At 46.8% G+C, this 26,612-nt stretch overlaps 3 protein-coding genes across 8 annotated transcripts in view; 2 read left to right on the plus strand and 1 right to left on the minus strand.

The window, feature by feature from the left end:
* The window catches only part of ARIH2 (ariadne RBR E3 ubiquitin protein ligase 2), a 52,968-nt gene extending 49,266 nt beyond the window's left edge, over positions 1 to 3,702 (plus strand). For all 4 annotated transcript variants that reach the window (XM_030571185.1, XM_030571186.1, XM_030571184.1 and 1 more), the window contains one exon: positions 403 to 3,702. In XM_030571185.1, coding sequence (XP_030427045.1) covers positions 403 to 474 — 72 coding nt within the window. In that variant the 3' untranslated portion in view covers positions 475 to 3,702. The remainder of the gene's footprint in view (positions 1 to 402) is intronic.
* A 4,952-nt stretch (positions 3,703 to 8,654) lies between these two features.
* Positions 8,655 to 26,612, plus strand: part of P4HTM (prolyl 4-hydroxylase, transmembrane) — a 32,670-nt gene continuing 14,712 nt past the window's right edge. The window contains exons 1-2 of one of the 3 annotated variants that reach the window (XM_030570325.1): positions 8,655 to 8,673; positions 9,191 to 9,272. In XM_030570325.1, coding sequence (XP_030426185.1) covers positions 8,671 to 8,673; positions 9,191 to 9,272 — 85 coding nt within the window. In that variant the 5' untranslated portion in view covers positions 8,655 to 8,670. Of the gene's footprint in view, positions 8,674 to 8,829; positions 8,850 to 8,899; positions 9,079 to 9,190; positions 9,273 to 26,612 lie in introns of those variants that run through there. The other 2 variants (XM_030570327.1, XM_030570328.1) reach the window with 2 other exon arrangements.
* LOC115655149 (secreted frizzled-related protein 5-like) lies at positions 14,003 to 21,148 on the minus strand. The gene is made up of 4 exons (XM_030570329.1): positions 20,791 to 21,148; positions 19,136 to 19,305; positions 17,149 to 17,238; positions 14,003 to 16,113 (listed from the first exon to the last, which is right to left on the minus strand). The coding sequence occupies exons 1-4, from the start codon at positions 21,111 to 21,113 to the stop codon at positions 15,800 to 15,802; spliced, it is 897 nt and encodes a 298-aa protein (XP_030426189.1). The 5' UTR covers positions 21,114 to 21,148; the 3' UTR covers positions 14,003 to 15,799.

Consider the following 26,612-nt stretch of genomic DNA (forward strand, 5'->3'; position numbering starts at 1 on the left):
GTTCACTTGGCCTGCAGATGCTTGCTTCCTGGTTGGGGGGATGGGGGGAGAACTTTGCTGCTCTCCAGCAATGACTCCTGGCTGACTGAACCAGGGCTGACAGGCTCTGAAGGAAGATGCATTCAGCCCTATGCTGGAGGCGAAGTGACCCTAGTGTGCGGGGTTTTTTTGCTTTTGGGAGGTGGAAGGGAGCATCAGAAACCCTCTAAGAAGGGAAATGTAAGGAGAATTGGGTTCAGAGGGACATTCCTTTTATACACTATCAAATCGGAAGGGTCCCTGCAGTCTTTAATTTGCTTGAGAAGCAGTGACTGGGCCTCACATTCTACCATACAAGTGCCTTTTCTTTTCCTCTGGGGAGTTCAGATTAATGGGGTTCTGCCTTGCTGTTCTTTGTTCCAGGATTTAGAGAATCAGATGCATATAGCAGAACAGAGGAGGAGGACCTTGCTTAAAGACTTCCATGACACATAAGGTGGAAGGAGGTGGTGAGGTGCAGGGGTGAGAGCAGCAAGCAAGGTGACAGTGGCTTCCTCGAGAGAAATGAGCACTGCCTGTGGGAGAACCCGGCCAAGGACAAAACCATCCCCTCCCCTTGCAAAACAGACACGTGCAAACACCTCATCTAGACCCTTTCTGTTTTTTATCTTTCTGCTTTTCATTTCTGCCAGGCTAGAGGCTGGAGTTCAGATTGGCATCGTTCATGGGATGTTTCCTCCTACGCCAGATGGCTTTTGAGAGAGGGAATTTTTCTGAATGGCTGTTAATAGTATTAGATCATTACAATTTATGTAATTTTCAACAGTTGTACAATTATACAAACAAACCCTAGAATAACACACAACCCTTTTTAAAAATAAATTGGCAGTGGAGTGTTTTTCCTTAATAATCTGCTTGTAAATTAAATGGGCTTCTGTCCCAAAATCCTTTTATGCACTGAGGGTTATGAAATAACCCAGCTAGATTTCCCTTTCCTCTAACATGTGCTTTGTAGCACTGGCCTGTGGCTGCACGAGGAGAGTGGCTGGAGCACAGAGGGTGGCTGCTGCTGTGTTTGCGCCTTACAGCATCTGTGGTGGCTACATATCAGCACAACTGTGTGTGGCATCTCTTCTCTCAGCAGTAGTTTGTGCTGCATGAACCAAAGCAAATGGAGGTGTTACAGGGCAGAGATCAGGTTAACATAGGAGATATGCCGAGCGGTAATTCAGATCTTTGCATTCAGTGAATTTAAGGTCTTCCATGTGGATTTTTGCTTTAGTTGGTTTTTAGGGGTTTTCTATGCTGCCAAAACTATGGTGTTTGGGAGACTGTTAGAACAGTTGTTCTAACAGTGTTAAATAGGCTTGGTCTTGTTAGGCAGAGTGGAACAAGCCATGTTACTTCAATGTGTACCGCTTTGTAAAGATCGGTCACACATGGAGTGTAACATGATCAAACCACTTCGCTCCCATTTACCTAGGGAAGCCTAAGTCGCATTGCAAGTCAAGGGGGAACAGTAATGCATAGTGTGGTCCCTGACACACACCTTGGCAATGTGACAGTCACTCTGAACCAAGTGCTAGAGCTAACATTGTTCTGCGTCAAGCCAGACTGAAAACTGACTGCTGGAGTTAATGTATGTCTATATCGGTATTAAAGCTGCTGGATGGTTATTATAAGTCTGATTATTGTCTGGGACTCTCAGAGCTTTTGTATGGCATGTTTAATGTAAAATATAATTTTTTTAAAAAAGTGACCTCCCCAATGCATCTTAATGAGGGAGTCACTTCAAAACAGTGGCTTAAATGCCAACACTTTATGACAGTGGATTAACCATGTACAAGTGCCTATGTAACACAGGGACTTGTACGTGCATCTGCTGTAGGCAGGCAAAAATGGAGTAGCTGAGTGTCTGAGCTGAGGAAATCCCCAAGTCTAGTATGAAAGTAGGGAATTCCCTTCCATGCCATTTTCATGAGGAATGTTGCCCTGACACATTCCTCACTAGGATATTCTTATTTTCACCCTTTTTGATTTGACAGGCTAAAAGACTGACTGGAGTCTTCGTAATTCCTGCTTGACAAAATAAGCTACTCTTTTTTATATGAGACACATGCACTATATGACTCTAGCCCCCAGAACTGGGTATGTAGGTTTTAACCATGTGAAGGTGGGAGGAAAGAGAGGGCCCTCAGTTTGAGAGGGATACTTCTTCTATGAACTAATCTTGTGGACAGAGCTTGTACAGTACTGTGCAGAGTTAATGTTTATCCAGTGCTTTAAAGGTGTAAAGCGTAAAGTACTAATATAGGATATGAACTGATGTTCTAGTTAAGCTAGCTGCAGTCGGGTGAAAGTTGGCCTGTTTGCCAGAGAGGTGTAGGGAGGTATCTTTTCTAATCCTAAATACTCAGCTTTGCTGCCAGATGGTGCCCGTTCCTCCCTGCTCACTTACATCGCATAAGCATTTAGCTCTGAACCAGGATAAGCATAAAAGTGTTTTTAAATCCTCATTCCTGGAGCAGTGTAGGTCAGATGGCAGGAACCAATTGCCAAACGACCCTGAGAGTTGACTCGCAGTCCAGACTGCTCAGACACCTTGGTGATGAGCACTTAAGAAATCTGTACAAATACAGACTGCTTTGAAAGCCATCTCTTTGGAGGTACACAAAACTCAAGCTTTGTCAACAAGGTTTTGTTTCTCCAAAACTCTTCCAGAAAGGAGGCTGAGAATTTCCTGGTTCCCATGAACAGATCCTGCTTCTACCCTCTGTGTAGAAAACAAGGCTGGATTGTCTCTTTGCAGTGTGAGCCCAAACAGGGCAACATTTGTGCAGCTGTAGTATAGGAACAGGTAAAACTGTGGGGAGATCTCCCATTTCCTGCTCATTCTGGCATCTGAAAAGGATAAGCTGCTGCTGTTTGAGAGGTGGGTGACTGATAGGAAAGAAATTAGTGTTCTCAAGATCAAAGGTAAAGGGGCAAATTCTCTTTTGTGAACACAGCCCCTTTTGAGTCAATGAGGTGGCCTGAGAATAGAAGTTGGATCAGGCTATTAACTCTAAAAGGTACACATTTTCCCTGGCACCAGTAACATGGTAATCTGGCAGTGTTTGTCCCTTCCTCTTTTTGCAGCTGCTTTGCTATTCCTAGGTCAGCCTGACGTCTCTCTCCATCCTTGCATCTGATGCTCATTATTTCTTCTTTGCTCATGCTAATGCACTGGGTGACTCAGATCTCTAACAGTCATCAGACTTCCCGGACCATACAAAGGTTTTTTTACTGACAATATAAACTGCATGACTGCTGCTCCGCACATGAATTGCTCACTGTACCTATGTGGGACAGGAACAGCAGGAGGTTTCTGTACTATAATTTCACATTCAAACTTGTAGACTTTTTAAGCAGGTGATAAATAGAACTTTATTTTTAAATGAGACTTGTTCTAGGGACTCCTTTTCTCACCTGCATCTGCTCAGTTGGATTGTTCTCCAGGATTTCAGGTAGCAGCTGCTGCTGTGGGAGCTTTAGTATTATGGAGAGTGTTGCTGTTTCCTGGCTGCCTTGTTCCATTGGCGAGGTCTTCTCCAAGAAACTGACACCATTCTTAGCTTTTCTTTATAGGCATTGGAGGGGAAGGGGCAAAGGAAAATGCCCTTGAAATATTTCCCAGAGGTGGAGTGGTTTATTTGAAATAAATTGTGAATTTATAATTTTAAAGGTGTGTACAGTGTCTTTGTTCCATCAGCTTTTAGGTGAAAAACCTCTGCTTAATTTTTCTTCTTATTAATGTGTCAAGCAGTGAGACATGGGCTGTTAGAATCACGTGCAGCAGCTAATAGACAAATCATAATTGGGGTGCTACAACAGTACTAAAATGCTGGTAGGGAGGAAGGTTTTAGGATTAAGGCACATGGGAGATTGTGTTCCTGGCTGTGCCATTGATTTTGTGATACTTTGGCAAAGTCACTTAATCTCTCTGCCTCCATTTCCCATCTGTAAAATGAGAAAATACTACCCTACTGCAAAGGGTATTTTAGAAACGAAGTCTGGACTTTGAAGCTCTTGACAGCTATGATGAAGAGTGCCATAAAAACCCTATAAAGCAATGTGAAAAGTCAAAGCACAGCTTTGGGGTTGATGTATTAAAATATTAGCATAAAGGAAGAGAATCATGCCAATTGTAATTCCTGATTTTTAAAAACACACATGGTGCTGAATTTTCGGTCCAATTTAGGTAAAATAGTGTCACCTTCTAAACAAACTCTTATAAGTAACAAGCATGGGACTGTTGCTTATTGGAGGATATTCCGAATATGCAGTAATCCTGTTCCCTTTTTTGCTGACTTTCTCTAAATGAAGAATAGCCAATATTTTTTGTAAAAGCAGCAAAGAATCCTGTGGCACCTTATAGACTAACAGACGTTTTGGAGCATGAGCTTTCGTGGGTGAATACCCACTTCCTCAGCCCAATATTTTTTGTCTAATTAGTAGATATTCTAAAAACCAAACATACACTATTAACAAGCAGCATTACCAAAGGTTTTGATATATTGAACTAGTTGTAGGTAACTTATGTCCTATAGTAGATGACAGGCTTCATTCAAATCACCAAAACTATCAAACTCCTTGAAGTTGAAATTAAAAACAAAACAAAAAAATCTTATAATACAACAGATCACTTTTAAAAGAACACAAGCTTGCGAAGCTTGATGCCTATGCTGCTGATAAGCATTTCTACAATACCTGTTCAACATGGAGCACATATGAGTGAAGGCTTGTCTAGTTTTAAATAATTCATGTTTTGGGGTCCAAAAGGCTTAACCTCCCAAGAACTCAACCTTGTAGCTGCTCTGGGGAAGGCTTGGTTGAGGTGGCCTTCATGCCATTTTATGGCTCTGTGCCCACCTCTGGACAAAGAAATCTAGTCAGGTCAGGGTATAGCTCGTCAATAATTTTCATGCCGCAGCGGTGTGCTGTCCCAGCTGGAGCTGATGAGCATTTTGCCTGCTGGGCCTGGCAGAATTTGGGTGTCCTTGTTTGTAACTGAGGGGAAAGAGGGAGACTATTTTAAGATTTGTACTTATTTGAATGTTCGGTTGCATGGAACTGGGGGTGGGGGGTGGAAGAGAAGTGTACCTTGTTAAATTTCAGATTCTCCCAGGAGTGGCAGTGGGGCGGGGGTCCGACCCCCATTTAATGACAGCAGTCCGAGGCTGAGCGTTACCCCTTCACAGCTATTAATGCATGTTGTCAATGTGCACCTCCCACGCTGAACCCGGCTGCTCATTCTGTGTCGGGGACTGGGCCCCGTGTGTTCCCGCTCCCCGACCGGGCGGCCTGCACCTGCTGGCAAGTGCTCACCAACAGTGCTGCCAATTCCACATAGCAGGAAGTCACCAAACCCTACATGTAGTTGTTTAAGCACTCAAAAAGAGTCAAAACTGTCACTGAACAAAATTCTCAGATAATTTTATTTATATACATGCATGTAGCTATAGTCACAAAATCATTCACAAGCAGCTCAATAGAGTTAATCAAATCCATTCCATTCTCTTCTTACTACATTCTCTTACGCACCAGAAGCAACTACAACAGTACGCTGTCATCAGGCGGGTGCCCTCTGCTCATTGGGCAGGCCGCTCTGTACATGCCAGCCCAGGTCGTTGGGTTAGTTAATTTCAGTCGGGCCTCCCTTTCGTGCCAGCCTGGACTTGAGCCGACAGGTTAGTGAAGGGCAGATCCCAGAGCCAGGGGGAAGAGGACATTCATCTGACCTAAGCTCGGCGCTGCAGGGAGCCAATAAAGTAGATATCAAAACAAAAATCTGCTAGCCAGACCCCTTCCCCCTGCTTCCAAGGTTTCATTTCTGGGCAGCTAAGCCCATGCCAAGCCAGGGGAAGGAGTAAAGGGCTTCATCTCTGGAGGCACAGTGCCCCCTGCCCCATTGGGGCACATGGCCCTGTTTCATCCCACCCCACCTTCCCTCTGTGCACCTGTCCTATCTGGCTAACCTGTCTCCCCTGCCCTATCCACATCATTAGCCATCTTTCCCTGCATCACAGGGTGTGCTATCTACTACAGAGCAGTGAGAAAGAACATTTGGGTAAAAATGGCTAATGTGCTGCTCTCTCCAACGTGCACCTGGCTTTAACAGGTATTGAATTAGCCTCCACAGACTGTTTTTGTCGCCTGCAGGTGATAGTGATCTCAGCCCTGGCATGCGATTCCTTCCAAGGACGTGCTCCGGTGAGGGGTACTGGCATTGACTTGGTGTGTACCAGAATGTAGGAGGGAGGGCACGTGTAACGCCGGCAGAGCCCGGTAGTCAGCGGCGGGAGCAAACCTGGGATTGCTGGAGCTTAGCGCGTGGGCCTGTACGGCATGAGGTAAAAGCCAGCTGGCTGTTAGCTGCGGCTGCAGAGCAGTCTGCTTCTCTCTCGAAGGGTCTCGGGGCCACCGGCCGGGACAGAGCCCCAGCCCAGGAGCGTGGGGTGCACGGGGACTGGATTGTATTAACACATTGAGCGCTGGTGAATGAAGTGGTGACTAGCGGGCTTGGCGACGTCTCTGAATGTCACTGCGAGGGGCAGTGGCAGTCGCTAGATTTGTCACTGGTCACTTGGACGCAGTTTCTCACTAGGGAAACCAAAACATCACTACCCCTAGTGCCAACGTGGCCAATGGCATCAGCGGGCCCCCCAGGGCAGAGAGCCGTCATTTAGCTTCAGGCACGTCTATGCCCTCCCTAGGCGTGGCCGCGAGCTCCCCCCTATGCTCCATGGGGATGAAGGTGCACCGTGCCTCGGGCACTGGGCCGCCACCATCCCCAGTGGGCCTGAGGCCAGGCTACCCTCAGCAAAGATGGCCCCCACCATCCCCTGTTCTCAGTGGGCCTGAGGCCAGGCTACCCTCAGCAAAGATGGCCGTCACGTTCCCCTGTTCTCAGTGGGCTTTAGGCCAAGCTACCCTCAGCAAAGATGGCCCCCACCATCCCCTGTTCGCAGTGGGCCTGAGGCCAGGCTACCCTCAGCAAAGATGGCCGCCACGTTCCCCTGTTCACAGTGGGCCGGAAGCCAGGCTACCCTCAGCAAAGATGGCCGCCACGTTCCCCTGTTCACAGTGGGCCGGAAGCCAGGCTACCCTCAGCAAAGATGGCCGCCACGTTCCCCTGTTCTCAGTGGGCCTGAGGCCAAGCTACCCTCAGCAAAGATGGCCGCCACGTTCCCCTGTTCGCAATGGGCCGGAAGCCAGGCTACCCTCAGCAAAGATGGCCCCCACCATCCCCTGTTCGCAGTGGGCCGGAAGCCAGGCTACCCTCAGCAAAGATGGCCCCCACCATCCCCTGTTCGCAGTGGGCCTGAGGCCAAGCTACCCTCAGCAAAGATGGCCCCCACCATCCCCTGTTCGCAGTGGGCCTTAGGCCAGGCTACCCTCAGCAAAGATGGCCCCCACCATCCCCTGTTCTCAGGGGGCCTGAGGCCAAGCTACCCTCAGCAAAGATGGCCGTCACGTTCCCCTGTTCGCAGTGGGCCGGAAGCCAGGCTACCCTCAGCAAAGATGGCCGCCACGTTCCCCTGTTCACAGTGGGCCGGAAGCCAGGCTACCCTCAGCAAAGATGGCCCCCACCATCCCCTGTTCGCAGTGGGCCGGAAGCCAGGCTACCCTCAGCAAAGATGGCCGCCACGTTCCCCTGTTCGCAATGGGCCGGAAGCCAGGCTACCCTCAGCAAAGATGGCCCCCACCATCCCCTGTTCGCAGTGGGCCGGAAGCCAGGCTACCCTCAGCAAAGATGGCCCCCACCATCCCCTGTTCGCAGTGGGCCTGAGGCCAAGCTACCCTCAGCAAAGATGGCCCCCACCATCCCCTGTTCGCAGTGGGCCGGAAGCCAGGCTACCCTCAGCAAAGATGGCCCCCACCATCCCCTGTTCGCAGTGGGCCTGCGGCCAGGCTACCCTCAGCAAAGATGGCCCCCACCATCCCCTGTTCGCAGTGGGCCTGCGGCCAGGCTACCCTCAGCAAAGATGGCCGTCACGTTCCCCTGTTCTCAGTGGGCCGGAAGCCAGGCTACCCTCAGCAAAGATGGCCGCGGGGCGGCTCCGACCGCTCTTTCCACCAAGTGTCTTGGATGCGCTGACGTCAGGCAGTTCATCCAGCCCCGCCCCTGTGTGGTCACGATGGCCATTGGCCAGTCTCCTCAGCGTGACTTGTCTGTGCTGTGACGCTCGCTCTCCCCCTCGTGCGTGGTGACGACATCACTGTCGTTCCACCCCCCTCGGGGCGGTTGCCGGGGTGACGGTGTGGGCGCTCCGGGGCCGGGCGATGGCGGCGGAGGCGGCGCGGGCGGAGGGGCCCCCGCTGCCCGGGCCCCCGGGGGGGCGGCCCCGGCAAATCTGCTCCCGCCCCTACTTCGTGGTGCTGATGGTGTTCGCGCACCTCTACGTGCTCAACGTGCTGGGGCTGCTGCTCTTCGTGCACCTCAGCGCGGGGGACGGCCCGGGCCCCGGGCCCCCGCCCCCCAGCGAGCCCGGCCCCCGCGGGGACGCCCTGCCCCGCCGCGAGGGCATCAAGGCAAGGAGCTGGCGTGGGCGGGCTGGGCCTGGCTCGGCTCGGCTCGGCTCGGCTCTCCCCGACGCGGGCCGGCCCGGCCCGGCCCTCTGCCGCTTAGGCTGGCTCGGGGAGGTGCCCATGGTACGGGCTGGCACGGGCAGCCTGTCTCAGCATTGCTCGGTTTGGAAGGCCTTGGCACAGGCTGGCCTGGCTTGGCACGGCTCACTGAGGTTTGACCTTAGCAAGAAACAGCCGATCGGGGTCAGAGCCCTGCCAGCTTGGTGCCGTTCTCCGCTCTGCTTCTTACCGACCTGGGGGTAAATTGGGCCTTGCTATAAATGTGTGTCACGCCATCATCCCAGCTGCACCTTGGCTGAATTTTTAACCCCTTTCAGCTGAGTTTAAACCAAGAACTAACCTGTCCAGATCCAGTGATGAGGTGCCCAGAGTTGAACTCAGACATCCAGCTGCAGTAGCACATGAGCTGTATAGAAAGGGACTCCTGACTGCCTGCTATGCCTGTACAGATGCAGTCCAGAATTGCAGGCAAGCTGCTGCTTTTTTGCATAGTGATTGTTGGATGCACAGTGGGGGGGGAAGCACTGAAAATTTGTGCCTGGAATGTAGTATGTTAACTCCTGCTGTTTTTTCCCCCCAGGTGGGCCATAAGCAAAAGGTGGAGCTGGTCCCTAACAAAGTCCATTTCATGAAAACTCTCAGCTTGAAACCGCTTCTTTTCGGTAAGACAAGGCACTGCACAAGACCTGCTAACACAGTGGCTGAAATCCCATTGGTATTTTAATCCCCACTGCAGTCTGGATATATTTGTGGCCATTATGGGCCCCAAGCCAATAAAGAGAGAGCATGGGAGTTATGGTAATTCAGAATCTAGTTGATAAATAAAAAACACCTCTTTGTAAAAAGGAGAAACTTCTGTAGTAAATCATGAAAGTGGAGTTTGTGTCCTTGTAGATGCTGTTCGTTTGGTGTGAAATGATGTCTGAATTCTTTGTTAAGTGGTAGCTTCAGAAGGAATAGTGTACATGGGTGAGAACCACTGTCCGTGGTAGAAGGTTTTGTGCCTTTCATTGGATCTGCCTTTCCTGCAGAATTAATTTGAGTTATCTACACTCCAGTTATTGCTCCCGAGTTAGCCTAGCTCCAGTGAGAGCAGCCATACTGTGAAATAACACTTGAGTTGCTGTGTGCACACTGCCACCGCACTTGCTGTGTGTGGCCCTTCTGTGGGCACAGCCCATACTTATTTGCACATCAGTAAGATGAGATGCTGTGTAAATGCTTTCACAGTGAATTGTGTGAAAACTTTTTCTGTCCTTTCTGGGAATGCTGGGGGAATTGTGGGATAGCATTAGAAGCAGTGTGGTCATTTAGCAAGCTGCTGAGTTGGACTAACTCAAGCTTAGCTTACATCTCCTCTCAGGCCAGCCAACGGGAATTAAAAGCATCAGTGTGCACAAATTAACGGCTCGTGTGTGTGTGTGGAGAGGACTCGAGTTAGGCACAACACTCAAGTTGTAACTTGAGTTAACTTTGCGATGAAGACAAAATCTTTGAAGCATCAAGGGATTGGTAACTAATACCTGACTAGTAGATTGAGCGTCTCTGCTCGGATGAATTAGAGAAAATTGATATCTGTTACTTAGTTGATGTTCCAAGGAGGCAGAGCATGATTGTGCCCTTTTATGTGCTTTGTTTTATACAGTATATACATGTGATGGCTTATGTGTACATATGTGTCCCCTTTAACATTGTTCGCAGCCCAGTGCAATAAAAACAGGCCTGTGTGAATTTCGAAGATTGGCGGAAATCCAGTTGCCAGTTTGCCTTTGGCAACCTGCTTTGATTGTAGCTCTTCTGATTACTCCCATGGGGCACACAGAAGTGACTGATGCTGACATTATAACATTTGTAGCTCTTCTCTCCTGCCTTTAGGAAATAGATTTTTCAGACTTTTGTTCAGATCTTTATTAAGATTTACTTATTAAGGCAGAAAGAATCAGTTCAAACTTTTGAGCTGCTTACCAGTTCTTTTGCTTTTATTTTTTAGTATAATTTGAAGAATAAGTGAACGGATCTGAATTCCATGAAATGTTAGTCACCTTTTTTCTTAAATCAGTTTCCATCTCAATTTGCCTTCTTACCTCCTAATCTCTGGAGAATCAAGATACAAGCCATGGATTGTGCAGCTGGGAGCATTGTATGTACAATATGGCAGAAACGACTGTGCATGTATAGGTCACTACTTTGGTTTTTGTTAATTTTTTTAGTGCTTCCATTGATGTAGAGGTTGACTTTCCTTGGAACAGTCAAATGGTTTGGGTTTTTTAAGGGACTTCTGTTTTAATTTTTAATCGGGAAGGGGAGTTTTCATGTTCATTTCTCCTCCAACAGTTAAATTCCTTAAATCATGTTGTGCTACCCTGGTTAAGTATGTTCACCCTTTGTGTTTAAGATGTTTTGATCCACTGTCCATAGAGATTATTAATTTTGGACAGTCCACTTAGGAGAGTTTGGAAAACTGGTTAATTTCCCTCAGGTTCTCTTCCTTCTTCCCCCCCCCCCAAAAAAAAACCCAAAAACATCCAAACTCAAACAAACAACCCCTTCCCTTTCTATGTTTGGGGTTTTTTAAAATCCCATGGACCTAAGATCCTGTCAAAAAGATGCTAGAGATCGAGATATTAGGGAGATATAAGGGACCCTGGAACGTTTGAAAGTAAATGATAAGGCAACTTAGCATTGCTGTTTAAGTATCTAGGAGAGGAAATGAATAACAAAGATAGTAGGAGAAATAGTGCCTTCCACTCTCCTTGGCATGGCATGCTATTCACACTTTTAGTTCCTAGCCATTCCACAGTACACAAGGATTCCTCTTAGCTAGATCTCACTTTAGTGTATTGAAAAGATGTGAATAACTCTTACTGGCAGAATTGTGTACAAGTTTTGCATGTCCAGGTGGAGAGAAACTGTTTCCACCACGAAAGCTTATGCTCAAATACATTTCTTAGTCTCTCAGGTGCCACAAGTACTCCTGTTCTTTTTGCGGATACAGACTACCAAGGCTGCTACTCTGAATTCTTTATGGCACTTTCACTGTTGTTGTGTGCTATGAATAAGAAAAAAAGGATCCTTGTAGTTCACACTACCTGATTCAAAGTGAAAGCTCAGAAAAAACCCAGACAACCTTCTTATTTAAATCCTTTTAATGCAACAAGCATCTTTAAGAAATGCATACGGCTCTGTCATTGGTTTCTAAATACACAGTATTCATAACTTGTAAATTCCAAAATAATTTTCTCTCTGGTAGTGTGTAAAGTCTGAAGTTTGGAACTGATGTCTTATAAAAGTCATACGCACAAAAAGCCTCAATTTAATGACAGGGAACAGAGTGTGAGGGGTCAGTTTGATTTTACTAATTAAGTTTCCCTTGGGCCCTCAGTTCTAACTTATTTACCCTTATTGATGCCATTCACCGAACAGAGCTGATCCTGGCCTTCAAGAAAGCAGCTGTAGCTGACAAAAAACAGACTTATGGCATAGTAGACTCACAACTTTATTAATCCAGTTTAACATCTCTCTTCCGGATTCTGGGGTAGGCCTTGTTTTCTGATCCTGTTATGTGGAAATGCATCACTCCTGGAACAGTGCTTGATGTCCAGCGCTTTAGGGCCTTATTCGGCTTGCTCTGCTTTGTTGTCTGATAAGGAGTTCCTATTTAGGAACTTCAGCTCACAGGCAGCTCTTATCACCCCACTGAGCCTCCCAGGAGGCGGGGTTGACTTTAAAAGACCACTAAGGCATTCTCGACTCACAGGTTGTTTCAATTTAACAAAATTGGTTTAAAAATTGATGTGAAGTTGGAACAGCCCCACTGTGTTGATGCTCATCATCAGATTGAAGTGTATCTATTTTCACTTACATCAATAAGAAATCAACACCTGTTATGTGTAGACAAAGCATAGAGGCTCTAGCTGTAAAGGACTTTCCAAGTTAATTAATTCAAAGGCGTTTATATTTATCAAAACGTTTTGCAGAGTTTGAGGACAAGTATAGAAGTGAGTGACTAGTCCATATTCTGAATGCCTTCAGGAAAGTGCAGTGTAACATTGATTTCAGGCAAAGGATGTCATATTAAAGACTTCTCAGCAGCCTTGTGTTTGGGAGTGTGGCAGAGGGCACTACTGGGAAATTGTTCTTTTGGTTTTTAATACTTAAACATTTACAAATGACAAAGAACCATCTGCCGTTGAAACCAAGCTTATTATTTCATGGAGCTAGGAAAGGTTCTTGCCCTGTATGTTTTCCTCCTTATGAGAAGCACTAGTAATCAAATAATCCTGTTAGCATCAAACAAGCACCAGACAGGACTTTTTCGGTCTTTATAGATGCTGTGATAACTTAGAGTGCAATCTGCTTTGAGGCAGTTGTCTTGTAAGAGATCACTTGGCAAGGAACTCTATGGTTTGGGCTCAAATTTCTGAGCCGAGGGGGGAAATAAAAGCAGGGAGTCTCGCTGTTTTTTTTAGGTGTTTGACTTGGTACTGTACAAGATTTGGATTAAAGGACTAGAATGATGTACAAGTAATATGGCACCCATTAAAGGATTAAAAACTGGCTTAACTGGTAGTTCTCAACACGTAACTGTAAGTAGGGAATCATGGAGTGGATGTTTTTCTAGTGGGGCCCCAGAGGGATCAGTTCTTAGCTCTATAGTATTTAACATTTATATCGATATCCTGGAGGAAAACATAAAATCATCAATAAAATTTGCAGATGACACACAAATTGGGAGAGAGGTAAATAATGAAGAGGTCAGGTCACTCGTACTGAGCAGTCTGGGTGGCTTGGTAAGCAGGGCACAAGCAAACTGTGTGTTTTAATACTACTAAATGTACATTGAGAAACATAGAATGCAGGGCATGTTTACAGGATGGGAGAGTGAAAAAAGATTTGGCGGTTTTGGTTGGTAAGCAGCTGAACATGAGTTCCCAGTGCAACGCTGTGGTCAGAAGGGCTAATGCGATTCTTGGATGCATAAAGAGGGGCGTCTTGAGTAGGAGTAGAGAGGTTATTTTACCTCTGAATGTGGCACTGACGTGACTGCTGCTGGAATGCTGTCCAGCTCTGACATCCCCAGTTCAAGAAGGATGCTGATAAACTGGAGAGGGTTTAGAGCAGAGCAGTGAAAATGATTAAAGGATTAGACAATCTGCCTTACAGGGAATGAATATTTAATAACGGGCTCTTCAGTCTAGCAGAGAGAGCTAATGGATGGAAGATGAAGCTAGACAAATTCTAACTAAAAATATGGTGTAAATTTTCAATAGTCAGGGTCATTAAACATGGGAACAGTTTACCAAAAAGTGTGGTGGATCTCTGGCGATTTTGAATGAAAGGTTGGATGTTTTTCGAGGAGATCTGCTCTAGGAGTTATTTTGGTGACATTCTGTGGCCTTTGTCATACAGGAGGTCAGAGTAGGTGATCACAGTGGTTCCTTTTTTTCTGGTCTTACACAATGAATCTATAAAATCCTCTATGCCTCAGTGGTCCAGAAGTTAAATTTGCACAAATGTCAGGATGTGGCCAGTTTCCCCAACTGAATTTAAACAGGGAAAGTCCTGGGGCCGCAAGCCTCACCTTGGGTACTGCCAGAGCTAAAGAGAAAATCTGGTTGCCAATTAATGAAACACTTTAAGAGCATTTAGAGACAATGGTACCTGAAATGCACCTCTGTCCAAACAAATGTTCCATGCATCTCCCCTCAGCACGCTGGATGATCGTTAAAATGATCAAGAAACAAAACAAGCCTCACGTTGTAGGTAAACATGTAAATTGTCACTGTACGAGGAAGACCCATTTATCCCCAAAGCTTGTTTTCTTTGCTTCCCTAGTTCAGTCCTGTATTTACTGTATTTGCTCTAGTTTAGGAATCCTCCAGGCATGACATTTCCTTTCACCAGGAATTCTGGAAAACTAACTCACTCTCTTTGTTTGCGCATGGCTGTTGTGCTCTGCTTCAAGGCCTGTGGTCCACAGTGATGGCAATGCCTGTCTGGAAAGCAGGAGAACCACACCTGTCCTTGAAAATGACTGCTGTTAAGTGCTGCTTTTGATATAGGGGATCTGCAAAGGATTTTAGAAAAATGCTCCTGTTGCCATTTTTGACTCTCTTGGATAAAGAAAGATGGTGTGGAGGGATACAGTTAATGTTTTTTTTCCCTCCCTGCTTTGTTTAACCTTTGAAATATCAGAAGCATTGAGTCTGATCTTCCCAGGTTTTGACAGGGGACTTCTCAAATGGTCTCAGACCGTACTTCACTGAAGAGGGGGGTGTTGAATCTTGAGGAGAGACATCCTTTCTCCAAAATGCATGCTAGTCACTGGGATTAAGTGGGTGCTAACAAAAAAACTTTTAAGCAGTCTGACTAAAAATCCCTTCATCTCCCAGTTGTTCAGCTTTCTCTCCTGACTCTTGAAGTCCTCACATCATTAGTTCTTCAGTCACCAGGGTCTTCCTAGGTCAACTGTTTTTTGTTGTTTTTTTTAATTCCCTTTTCGAATTAACCCTTTTGGGGCCACCTTTTTCTATCAGAAAGTAAAAAGGGCAGAAATCCAACAGTTTCCTTCACAGGTGTCCTTTAAAACTTTAGCCATTCCATAGGCAGCCCCGGGGGGGTAGTTGCAAGTGGTGAATACAGCTGCTGGCTGCATGTCCCACCAAGCAAGGTGACCTGTGTGTGGAAATGTCTTTGTAATATCTCTGGACCTACAGCAAGCTTGTGTTTCAGGGACAAACCACAGGACTGAAATTACTACCAGTTTCAGTGTGAAGGGAACAGACAGGAATAGCTATTAGGTATCTCCTCCAGTCCATTCTAAGCTGAGGACTTCAATTCACTTATTCCTGCTTCTACACAAGCTTGCCAAATCTATTAGAAACTGGGTTTCCAGTGCAGGAGGAGATGAAGAAGAACACAGCATGTTTGTGTCTTTCCATTTCTTGGAGCAACAGGTGACTCCCTAAGCTCTTAATTAACGAACATGTTGTATAGCAATCCCTTAGTGAAATGCTCTGTGGTATGGCCCCTAGACTTTGGCTATCGACTACACTGAATCCCACTAAAAAATAGCCACTGTACTGACCCACAGCTCCAAAGCTCTGGTTGTCACAGATCGTTTGCTAGATACAGGGAGGAGAGCAATTTCCTGTCAGTAGAGCAGAGATTGCTGAAATCTCCTGCCAGACTATGCACGACACCAGTGATGTTTCCATCGCCGCACGGCGAGCTGCAGGTTCCTGTTCTTCTTGTGCCATGCATAGGCCTTATTTACAAACACCTTGTCATTCTGCACCTCCCCACTAATGACATAGACTCCTGTGTGTGTACCTCTCATGATGTTGTGAACACATGTGGCATCTAGGTCCAGCCAGTGCTGCAGTTTTGGGTGGATTTCCACCCTGAGGAGGGGGCCGTGCTTCAAAACCTCCAGCTTGGAGTCCAGGTCAAAAGCAGAGATGGTGGAGGTTGTGTTCTTCCTGGAGATTCTGATTTTTACAGCTGAAAGAAGCAAATGGGAAACAGTTACCGATGTGTTGTTATCCACCTGATTTATGTTCATTCCCTTTGGGATTTCTTTACTGCTGGTGGCTAACTACCTCCCAACCACTTCTGTTGGCAACATACAGAACTTTTCCGTTTTGAATGCAGTAAGCGTTATAGGTGTTTTCCTGACTCAGTGATGTCCCAGCCAAATCCAAGAGGTTGTGCTCAATTTGTAATCCTCCAAATCTGTGATTACAGCCTTTCTAGTGCCAATAACTGTTCTCCTCACTTCCCCTTTCCTTGAGTAGGGAGAAGGATGAGTGCTCACGAAGGAGACTAATGCCACTGGATAGGCAGAGGTACAGGGCAGGAAGAAGTTGTGCAGGAGGCCTTGTGCATCTGCCAAGTGCACCTCAATTCTGCTCTGCACTCCCTTTGTTGTTCCAGTCTTAGCCTTCTCCTCAGAGCAGGGGCTGCGAGCACTAATATCCTTGTCAAAGTTGTCCAGGATTTAGCCATGAAGATTGTGTGGTTGAATGCTGTAGAACTTTGTGAAAATTGAAAGTTAAGCAAACTGATTCGCCCAACCCCACTACCTGCTCCAGTCTCTGGCCTCAGAGCAGAAACAGGGAATTGCTGGGATATATGTCTTAGGGTTTGATATGTGTAGGCTGGAGATGACCAAGTGTATCTGTCTTGATAGGAATCTGATTTGAACTCTCATCTCCAAAGTGAACCACATGATTGGCTCTCTCAGCCTATGGGGGAATAGAACCAAAACCAATTAAAAAAAAAAAAAGCATAATGCAGGATGTTGGCCTTGGTGCAAGTTGTGAATTGTAGGCAAGTTGCCAGAGCAGCCCTGAGCAGTTTGGACGCTTGACGCTCAGCATATAGGTGAGGAATGAAAACTGTAAAAGCTGGAACCATCCCTTTTCCAAGCCTTTTCTTATAGCAAATAGAAGAGGCTTCCAGGGGATGCTGCTATTTGGTTGGCTATCAGAGGGGAAGCCAGCAGCAGAGGTGGGAAGAAAAGGTGTATGTACTCACTGAAGTCATTGGCACAGATGTTTTCCAGTATCTCCTTGGCGGTGCTGGCTTCCTCGAGCTCACAGTCCCTACAGCTGGCTTGGGGCACTGCTGCAACAGAGACAAGGTTATAACATTCTTCTTGAACTTTTCCAAAAGCTCCTTGATGTGCCATTGAAAGCCCGGGAGATTCAAGAGTTCTAACAGGCCCACTAACAGCAGTGGCACTGCCAGCTTCCACCGTGAGTGTGCTCCCCCTCTGAACTGGAGCAGCTCACTGGTGGTTGAGATGGAGTGCAGCCTCTGACTCATTCACTCCTTGGGCTTTGTGTGAGACGGGGAAATAACACTGGGACGTGTGCAGGCAAAGAGCCTATTACTACCACTTGCCCAGGGCAGGTGTAGATGAATACAGTGGTGGGAACACTCGCTCACAGCGCCACTACCACCAGTGGCAGCAACAGTGAGAAATTAAAGAAGGAAAAATCATCTCCCAACTTGCCAGGGCAGTGTTCATCGTTGTCTGCATTTTCCTTTGTGTTCTCTCTTCATTAATGTTTTTCTCTGTGCTTTGCTTATGCTCAGCTTTGCCATTCCCTTCTGCTCATGGCATCGCAGGGTGTCTTCACCACAAACAAGCAAAGGTTTGTTCTTCACTCATCAGCTAACTTGGCGTAAAACAGCAATGAAGACACAGCAGCTCTGCTTCTAACTGGGGCTAGGGGATTAGTGCTCAAGTTCAAGGCCAGGCTCCTCTGGAGGCTCTAACTCAAGCTGCTCACCCAAACTAAACGCCATGTCTTCACAGCTGTTTTAGCCCAAGGTAGCTCACCTGAGTTAAGAACACTTTTTCTTTTGCATTGAAGACTTACCCTAGCTTCCAGCTGGAAGACTGGGGGGGGTCAATCAGTGGGCAGCTGCTTTTGAAGGCAATGCAAATGTTGTTTGTTGCATGGGTTAGGAAGGATGAGTGTGTACTGTATTTGGCAGTCTGGCTGCTTTACCCCTTCTGAAATTAAAGCACATCACTTCTGTGCTCTGCTCAGGGGCTTCCAGAGTCTGTTTTCAGCCCAGGATGCCTAGCACCAGCAAATGCTTCAACTGCTAGAGCATCATTCAAAAGGGAGAGCAGGGTATAGTGCTGCTACAGGTGCAGTCAGAGTTTGTCTAGACTAGAGCTTCATGTCCTCTTGTAACTCCCGTTCACAGACACTGTAGGCACTCTACAACCCCTTGTGTCTGGGAACAGATGTTTGTGGAGTGTCTGGTGTTGGTTAACTGGTAGTCGCATAACAGTAGTTAACAGGGGCCAGCCTGAGTGGATGGGATTGGTTCTTCGTGTGTGGTAGAACTGTCAGTTATGCACTTGTTCTGGAAATGCTGGCAACACCCGCAGAATGCGGGAAAGGTGGGGTCAGGTAGGAGTTCCCCTTTAAATTTTACTTCAAAGCTGTTTGAATTTTGCTTCACACCCACTGACCAAGAGAGGAGTTGTGCCGGTTTTAGCTGTTTTCTGATGTACAAATAAGGCCTGAATGGTTTTTCTTATGCATGTTTTTTTTTTTTTAACCTTAATATTGAGCTGAACATCATTGGCTTTGCTGGAGGATCTTGTGGCTGTCTGAGCCTGTGTAGTATTAACTCTCATGCCTTGCTTGGAGGGGCAGGCATATTAAATCTAGAACAAAGTCCTTGGTTCTCCAAAATGTTAAATAGTGATTGAAATTGAACAGGTTTTAACAGAAATAAAAACCCAGACTTCTAAATAGTCTGACTAAAAATTCTTTCCCCTCCTAGCTGCTCTGTTTTCTCTCATTTCCTCAGTTCTCCGGTTACCATAGAGCTCTCCTGGGTGCACGAAACCAGCATTTCCATTGTACGAAAGCCTAGCAGAATGTAAAGAGGTCATTTTAAAAAGAAAAGCCCAAACACGGTGCAGGCCCGTTTTTGCTTTGCCATTCACCTTTAAATGTTATATATGGCGAAGTGAGTTAGCAAAATGTCTTACTTCTCCTGCTTGAAGTGGTTTCATCAGTGATTGTTGAAATGCATAAGTTGTGATCCACAGGGAATTTGTTGCAGTTCAGGATTTCAGGCCATGGGTAGCCATAGCAAGCCATGATTGGAGCACAGCTGTTCCTAACAGCTTCACACAGGCTGCGGCAGGGGTAGATGAACCTAGTGAGAGAAACAGGACTGCACTGAGGCTCGAGCTTTTCGCTGCAAGCACAAGTGAAGACTTAACTGTTCCAGAGCAAGCTCAAACCACCTTCCTTCCTAAATTAACAGCATCGTGTGGTACTTTGGAATGACATTCATATTCCCTACAGTAAATTTAGTTTGCAGAATACAATAATTACGGTCCCGGGGATTTTCTCTAGGAAGGAAACATCCGAGTACTTTGTCTCAAAAATTGGTACTGATTTTTCCAGAAACCATTAGTAAACTGTCTGTACCAGTGTTTTAAATTGGGATTAACTTCCACAGGCTTTGCCTTTACAGGTTTGCATTTTAATGGTGCTGTAGAAATTTTGACATACATTGTGAATATGCACCTTTTGAAACCAAACAATAAATGTTTGAGTATTTGAAGGGTGTTACACAAATGGGAGAGGATATAATAGGATGAAATTAAGGGCTAAGAGCCATTCCCTTCTCCTTGTGAAGGGTGTAGGGTATTGCCACGAGCTCCTGTCTTCCATAGGTGAAAGCACTTGCTCTAGTGGTGCAGCTGCGGCTTGTACTTCTGTTCTGTTCTAACTAGGTCCTTGGAGCTCCTAAATTGCTGTGCAGTTTGTTGCCAAGCCACCACAAGAACTAGAATTTTTCCTTTGTAAGAACCCCTAGTGCTGGGGTGGGGGAGTGTTGTGTAAGGAGAGGTTGCTGGTAGTGATGCAGGAGCAGGATTATTTGGTTCAGGACAAGAGGAGTGGAAGCCAAGGATATTTATAGGAAAGTTACTGGAAACCTGGAGTAGAAGAGAGGAGTTACTGTGTGTAGGTCAATAGAAATTCATTGTGTGCAACTGTGCAAGAAACTGGACTCCAGGTGAACCCATGTGCTGTGTGTGAGAGACATGTGGAGGCGGTGAAATGCAAAGGGGCCAACACCTAGAACAGGAGAGCAAAGAATTTAGAAGCAGGAATACAAGGCTTGCTGGTGGTGGGAGACAAGGAGAGGAGAGAATTACTGTGCTGATATTTCAGGCATGGCCAGCTCACTGTGTGGAAGTGAAGAGAGGAGAAGATAGGTTTTTTGCATACTGTACAGAAGCTGGAGCATTGGGTGAAGACCAGCATGGTCTGCAGGTAGAAACCTACCAGCAGGTTTTTTGAAGTAATTACAGTTAGAGAAGTGTGTGGGTTATAAGGCAGCTGCTCTTCAAACTAAATTCAAAACCAAGGACACATTTCACTTCTATGGCAGGATTTTTATTTCCCATCAGAAATGCCGCGAAGTAGAGGGGGAAAACCCCTAGTGAGTCGTCTCATTTATCCCCCTGCCCAGGGCACACTGTTCCTTACAATACTTTGGTGCTTTGTCCAGTCTAGTTCTAAATGACTCCAGTAATTGGGTTCCCCAGCTCATCTCAGGAGACTGTTCTCCTATTAGGAAGCTTTATCTGACAGACCATGTTGAAATAACATATCTGAAATGCCTTACCTGTCCAAGCAGATAGGTGCAAAGAGTGAGCAGAGGAAGATCCTGGCATCTGGGTGGCACTCTCTGGCTAGCAAGGGCAGCCAACTAGAAGACTGCTGGATCACCTCTGCCATAGTCTCATGTTCCAGCAGGTTGGGGATGCGCATCTCTGAATATCCAATGTCGTAGCACAAGGCCATACTTCTTGGAATGAGCATACACCTGGAGGAGCTCCTCAGGAGGTACCCATGGACTCCTGGGGAGCCCCAGGTTAACAGATACATGGAGACAGCCAACAGCCACTGCATGCTCAGTTTGGGAAATCTGCAATTTGCTGCATCCATTCTTTCTTCGGACCAGTAGCTGTAAAATGTTCAGAGAGCAGGTGAGGCTCTGCCTTCTGCAGTGCACTGTGGACTGACTTGCTTCTCACTGGGAGATGGTTTTTATAGCATGAAGCCACCTCTCTGCTAATCCAGTCTCATTACATGCAGCTCTCTCTCTGAGCTCTTGTTGGAAGACAATACCACAGTTTGTGTTTGCCTTGATTGTTTGGATTTTTGTAGGGGGCTTGGCTGAGATCAGCAGGTGTTTGGGGGGGGTGTGACGCTGTGGAAGGGCTTGGGGCCCCCATGGCTTGGAGCACTCTGTTCAACACCATTAGGCTGGCCCATCCTCTTCTCCCCGGATTAGTCATTATTTTATAAATGCCAATGTTTTTCTCCCTTTTGTTTTTGTGGAAAAGCAATCAAGTGTTGCCCCAAGTCAATTAGGAGCCATTTGTGTAGCTTGATCCATTGTTAAACAGGCAATGGGGTGGGATGGCCCCGTGTTCGGAAGTTAACCATTTCAGGGAACTCTCTGCCCAGTTTGGTCAGAGCAGTTCATTTGCGGCCATAGGGGAGGCTGTTTACACACAGGATTACCAGCATTTGATTGACAAACTCTTCATCTAGCAGCCTGTGCCATAGCAAGCTCATTCTAGTGAATATAAATTGTATTTTTGGTATGAAATCCAGCTGCTGTAATTTAGGAGAAGTTGTTCCTGCTCTAGCTTGTAATTAAATGCCAAACCTTTGTCATGTTATTTCAGTCCAGTTTAGGGAAGGTTAAGTATTGAGGGTATTGCTTGTCAGTTTGCTCAGTTAATTCTTAACTTGTGTTATGCCACTAACTAGAAAGTGGCAGGTGGATGTTGCAGCTCTGCAGTATTTCTATGAAGAGGATTATGTGTGTTGCCTGTGACAGGAATTGTTCCCTACCAGGGGGGTTGTGGACATGTGTTTTGGGAAGGCTTTCTGGGAAGCAAGCGGCAGTGTTGTTTTCTGCAGACTTAGCACCTTGCTGTACCGAATGAGAAGCCGCCTGCTCACTGGGGATTTTAGCAGACAGCCTCAATTCGAAACAGAAGTAACTACCTTAATTTTTTTTCTTTTCAGTGTGTTTCTTGGTTGAACTGTGGTCTGTTCTTAGCCCAGAGACTTGCCAAAATTCTAGGGGAGGTAGTTCAGAAAGCAGGAGTGTGGTATTTGAGTTTTCAAAACTGGACCAGATGTGCTTTCCCCCTTCCTAAAATATCTTCAGTGTTAATGAGGTTTGAGTGTCGCTGGTGTGTCCTATGAGATCTCTCCAGTATCTCACTGAAAAGATTGTTAACCCCAAACTCCATTTGACTGGAATTCTCCTGGCCACATAATCACAGATGGAACTTTTCTCCTTTGAAAATTGTATATAATCTTGGTATTGGCTCTAAACTGATAGCTTTGTGTTGCTAACGATGGTGTGTGTGTGTGTGTGTGTGTGTGTGTGTGTGTGTGTGTGTGTGTGTGTGTGTGTGTGTGTGAGAGAGGCTTTGATGAGATATAGTGTCTTGATTCTGTAAAGTCTATAATACACCTACCCCTTATTTTTGTGACCCTGTCGATGGACTCTCTCTCTTCTTCAGCTGTGCTATAAATCTGTGCTCAGAGATCAGTCATCTTAATTTGGAGCTGAGGGTGTGGGAGTTAGGTTGGAGGCTGCCTTCCCCTTTCACATCAGTGGATTCTCTAAGGCCACGTCCACACTACAGACTAAAATCGAAATTAATATAATCGATTTTATAAAACAGGGTTTATAAACCTGTGCGTCCATGGTCCCAGGCGTCCATCGATTTCCGGAACGTTGCACTGTGGGTACCTATCCCATAGTTCCTGCAGTGTTCCCTGACCCTTGGAATTATGGGTTACTACCCCAGTGCCTGATGGGGCAGAAATCACTGTCGTGGGTGGTTCTGGGTACAGCCTCACCCCCTCCCTTCCTGAAAGCAGCAGACAGCCATTTCGCACGTTTTTTACTGGGTGAAGTGAGCAAACGCCATTTTACAGCAAGCATGGACCCTGGTCTGATCAGTACCTTGATCGTGGACGTTGTAAACAGTTCACGCATTCTCGTGCTGTCTATGCTGAACCATGAACTGCAAACGCAGGAGAGGAGGCTGCAGCTACGGCAGCGCGGCGACGAGAGTGATGAGGACCTGGAGACTGATTTCTCCGAAACCGCGGGCCCCCGCGCTTTGGAGCTCCTGATGGTAATGGGGGAGGTTCTACCCATTGCTCGCCGATTTTGGGCCCGGGAAACAAGCACAGACTGGTGGGACCGCATAGTTTTGCAGGTGTGGGACGATTCGCAGTGGCTGCGGAACTTTCGCATGCGTAAGAGCACTTTATTTGAACTTTGTGACTTGCTTTCCCCTGTCCTGAAACGCCATAGTACCAGGATGAGAGCAACCCTCACAGTGGAGAAGCGAGTAGCAATAGCCCTCTGGAAGCTTGCAACGCCAGACAGCTACTGGTCAGTCGGGAATCAATTTGGAGTGGGAAAATCTACTGTGGGGGCTGCTGTGTTGCAAGTAGCCAAAGCAATCATTAAGCTGCTGCTACGAAAGGTTGTGACTCTGGGAAACGTGCAGGTCATAGTGGATGGCTTTGCTGCAATGGGATTCCCTAACTGTGGGGGGGCCATAGATGGAACCCATATCCCTATCTTGGCACCGGAGCACCAGGGCACCCAGTACATAAACCGCAAGGGATACTTTTCAATGGTGCTGCAAGCACTGGTGGGTCACAAGGGACGTTTCACCAACATCCACGTGGGATGGCCAGGAAGGGTTCATGACGCTCGTGTCTTCAGAAGCACTACTCTGTTTAAACGGCTGCAGCAAGGGACTTACTTCCCAGACCAGAAAATTACAGTTGGGGATGTTGAAATGCCTGTAGTTATCCTGGGGGACTCAGCCTACCCATTGATGCCATGGCTCATGAAGCCATACACAGGCAGCCTGGACAGTGGTCAGGAGTTGTTTAACTACAGGCTGAGCAAGTGCAGAATGGTGGTAGAATGTGCATTTGGGCGTCTCAAAGGTCGCTGGAGAACTTTACTTACCCGCTCAGACCTCAGCCAAACCAATGTTCCCTTTGTTATTGCTGCTTGCTGTGGGGTTCACAATCTCTGTGAGAGTAAGGGTTAGACCTTTATGGCGGGGTGGGAGGCTGAGGCAAATCACCTGGCCGCTGATTACGCGCAGCCAGACACCAGGGCGATTAGAAGATCACACCAGGAAGCGGTGTGCATCAGAGAAGCCTTGAAAACGAGTTTCATCATGGGCCAGGGTACGGTGTGACTGCTGTGTTTCTTTTCCCTTCACGAACCTCCCCCCCTGTATTGACTCCTGCTGCAAGCAACCTACCCTCCACCCTTCCATAGCTGCTTGCTTATGGAAATAAAGTTACTATCTTTTAAAAACCTTGTATTCTTTATTAAAAGTCAGTCCCTGTAAGCAACCCACCCTCCCTCTTGCTTTTAAAAAGCATGTAATTAAAAATAGATACAGAGAAATAACAAGGTACACCGGTAGTGGTTTTGTAGGAGGATGGGAGGGAAGAAAAAGGCCATTAAGGAAGCCTTGAAAACGAGTTTCATCATGGGCCAGGATACGGTGTGACCGCTGTGTTTCTTTCCCCTTCATGAACCTCCCCCCCTGTATTGACTCCTGCTGCAAGCAACCTACCCTCCACCCTTCCCTAACAGCTTGCTTATGGAAATAAAGTCATTTCCTGTAACCAACCCACCCTCCCACTTGCTTTGAATAGCATGTAATTATAAGAAGAGTAAGAGAAATAAAAAGGTACCCCGGGAGTGATTTGGGAGGAGTATAGGAGGGAAGAAAAAGGCCATTAAGGACATTTCAATGTAATGACAGCCTTTTGGTTGGACTGTCCACGGGGGTGGAGTGGGCAGGTGCAGAAAGCCTTCCCCCACGCGTTCTTACACGTCTGGGTGTGGAAGATATGGGACATGGTGAGTACTGAGGGAGGTTAAACATGGGCTGGACTCTGTGACCCCGCAGCTCTTCCACCAGACTTCGGAGGATGTCAGTTTGATCGCGCAGCAGCTCCAGCGTTGCATCCCGCCACCGCTGATCTTCTGCCTACACCTCTGATCTTCCTGCCGCCACATCTCATCTCGAGCGTCCCTCCTGTCCTCACGTTCACTGGTATCTTTCCTGTACTTTGCTACCACGTCTTTCCACTCCCCCAGATGAGCTCTTTCACTGCGGGTTACTGCCATGATTTCTGTGAACATCTCATCCCGTGTCCTCTTCTTCCTGATCCTCCTTATCTGACCTATCCTTCGGACTGGAGTAGGGAGGCTTGAAAAATGTGCAGCTGCATGAGGGGGAAAAGAGTGATAGAATGATCATAAGAGATACATTTCCCAGAACAATGGTTATACTCTTTCACAGTGAACTACACTATTCACCATACGTAGCACATGTCACTTCACTACAAGGTCGCCTTTGGATTCTTTTAGTATTTAGTGCTTGCGGCTGTGGTGTAACAGATCAACACAGACGCAGGTCCGGGGATTACAAATCAGCTTGCAGGCGGACATGGTAAGGCATACATCTAATGGCACTTAACCGTACAACCTCCACCTTTTCCCCCACCCCTGGCTATTAGCAGGTAAAATTCAGGCTGTGCAGCCAAACTGCTAAAAAGCACATCTTTTGCTTTTTTTCTTATGCCATCAGAAAGGTTAAGCACTAGAGGAAATTGTGAATTGTTTCCCCCCCACTCTGCATGTCTGCTGTAATGGCAGGTCACTGAAACTTTACCCCCTCCCCCTTTCCCCCCCTCCCTTGGCAATTAGCAGCGAAAATTCCTGCTGCCCAAATGCTTAAAAAGGTCAGCGCCATTAGAGACACCTCCCCGTAGGAATGGGCAGCTTTTTCCCTTCCCCCCGCATGGCTAACTGCAAGGGAAGGATTTCTTTTAAGCCGCAGGAAAGCATCACCGTAGGAATGGTCATCTCTGTCCCCTTAATAAAATACATTAATTTTTACCAGGTGACCATGAACGATATCACTCTCCTGAGGATTACAGACAGAGAAAAAGAAATTATGCTTCTTGAATGCCAGCAATCCCCAGGACCATACGCAGCTAGGCTTTGTCATGCAATGATACCCGATTACGTGCTCCAGGCATGGCGTGGTAAAGTTTCGTACCATGGTGGACGGAATAAGGCTGCCCTGCCCAGAAACCTTCTGAAAAGGCTTTTGGGGTACCTACAGGAGTGCTTCATAGAGATGTCCCTGGAGGATTTCCGCTCCATCCCCAGACATGTTAACAGACTTTTCCAGTAACTTTACTGGCAGCTAATGCATGCAAGCCCTCATGGCAAATCAATCATTAAAAAACGCTTGCTTTTAAACTATGTTTTATATTTACAAAGGTACACTCACCAGAGGTCGCTTCCATGGCTTCATTGTCTGGACTAGTGGCTTGGGAGGGCTGGGAGGGTAA

This window comes from Gopherus evgoodei, chromosome 7, assembly GCF_007399415.2.
Source record: "Gopherus evgoodei ecotype Sinaloan lineage chromosome 7, rGopEvg1_v1.p, whole genome shotgun sequence".
Taxonomy (NCBI): Eukaryota; Metazoa; Chordata; order Testudines; family Testudinidae; genus Gopherus; species Gopherus evgoodei.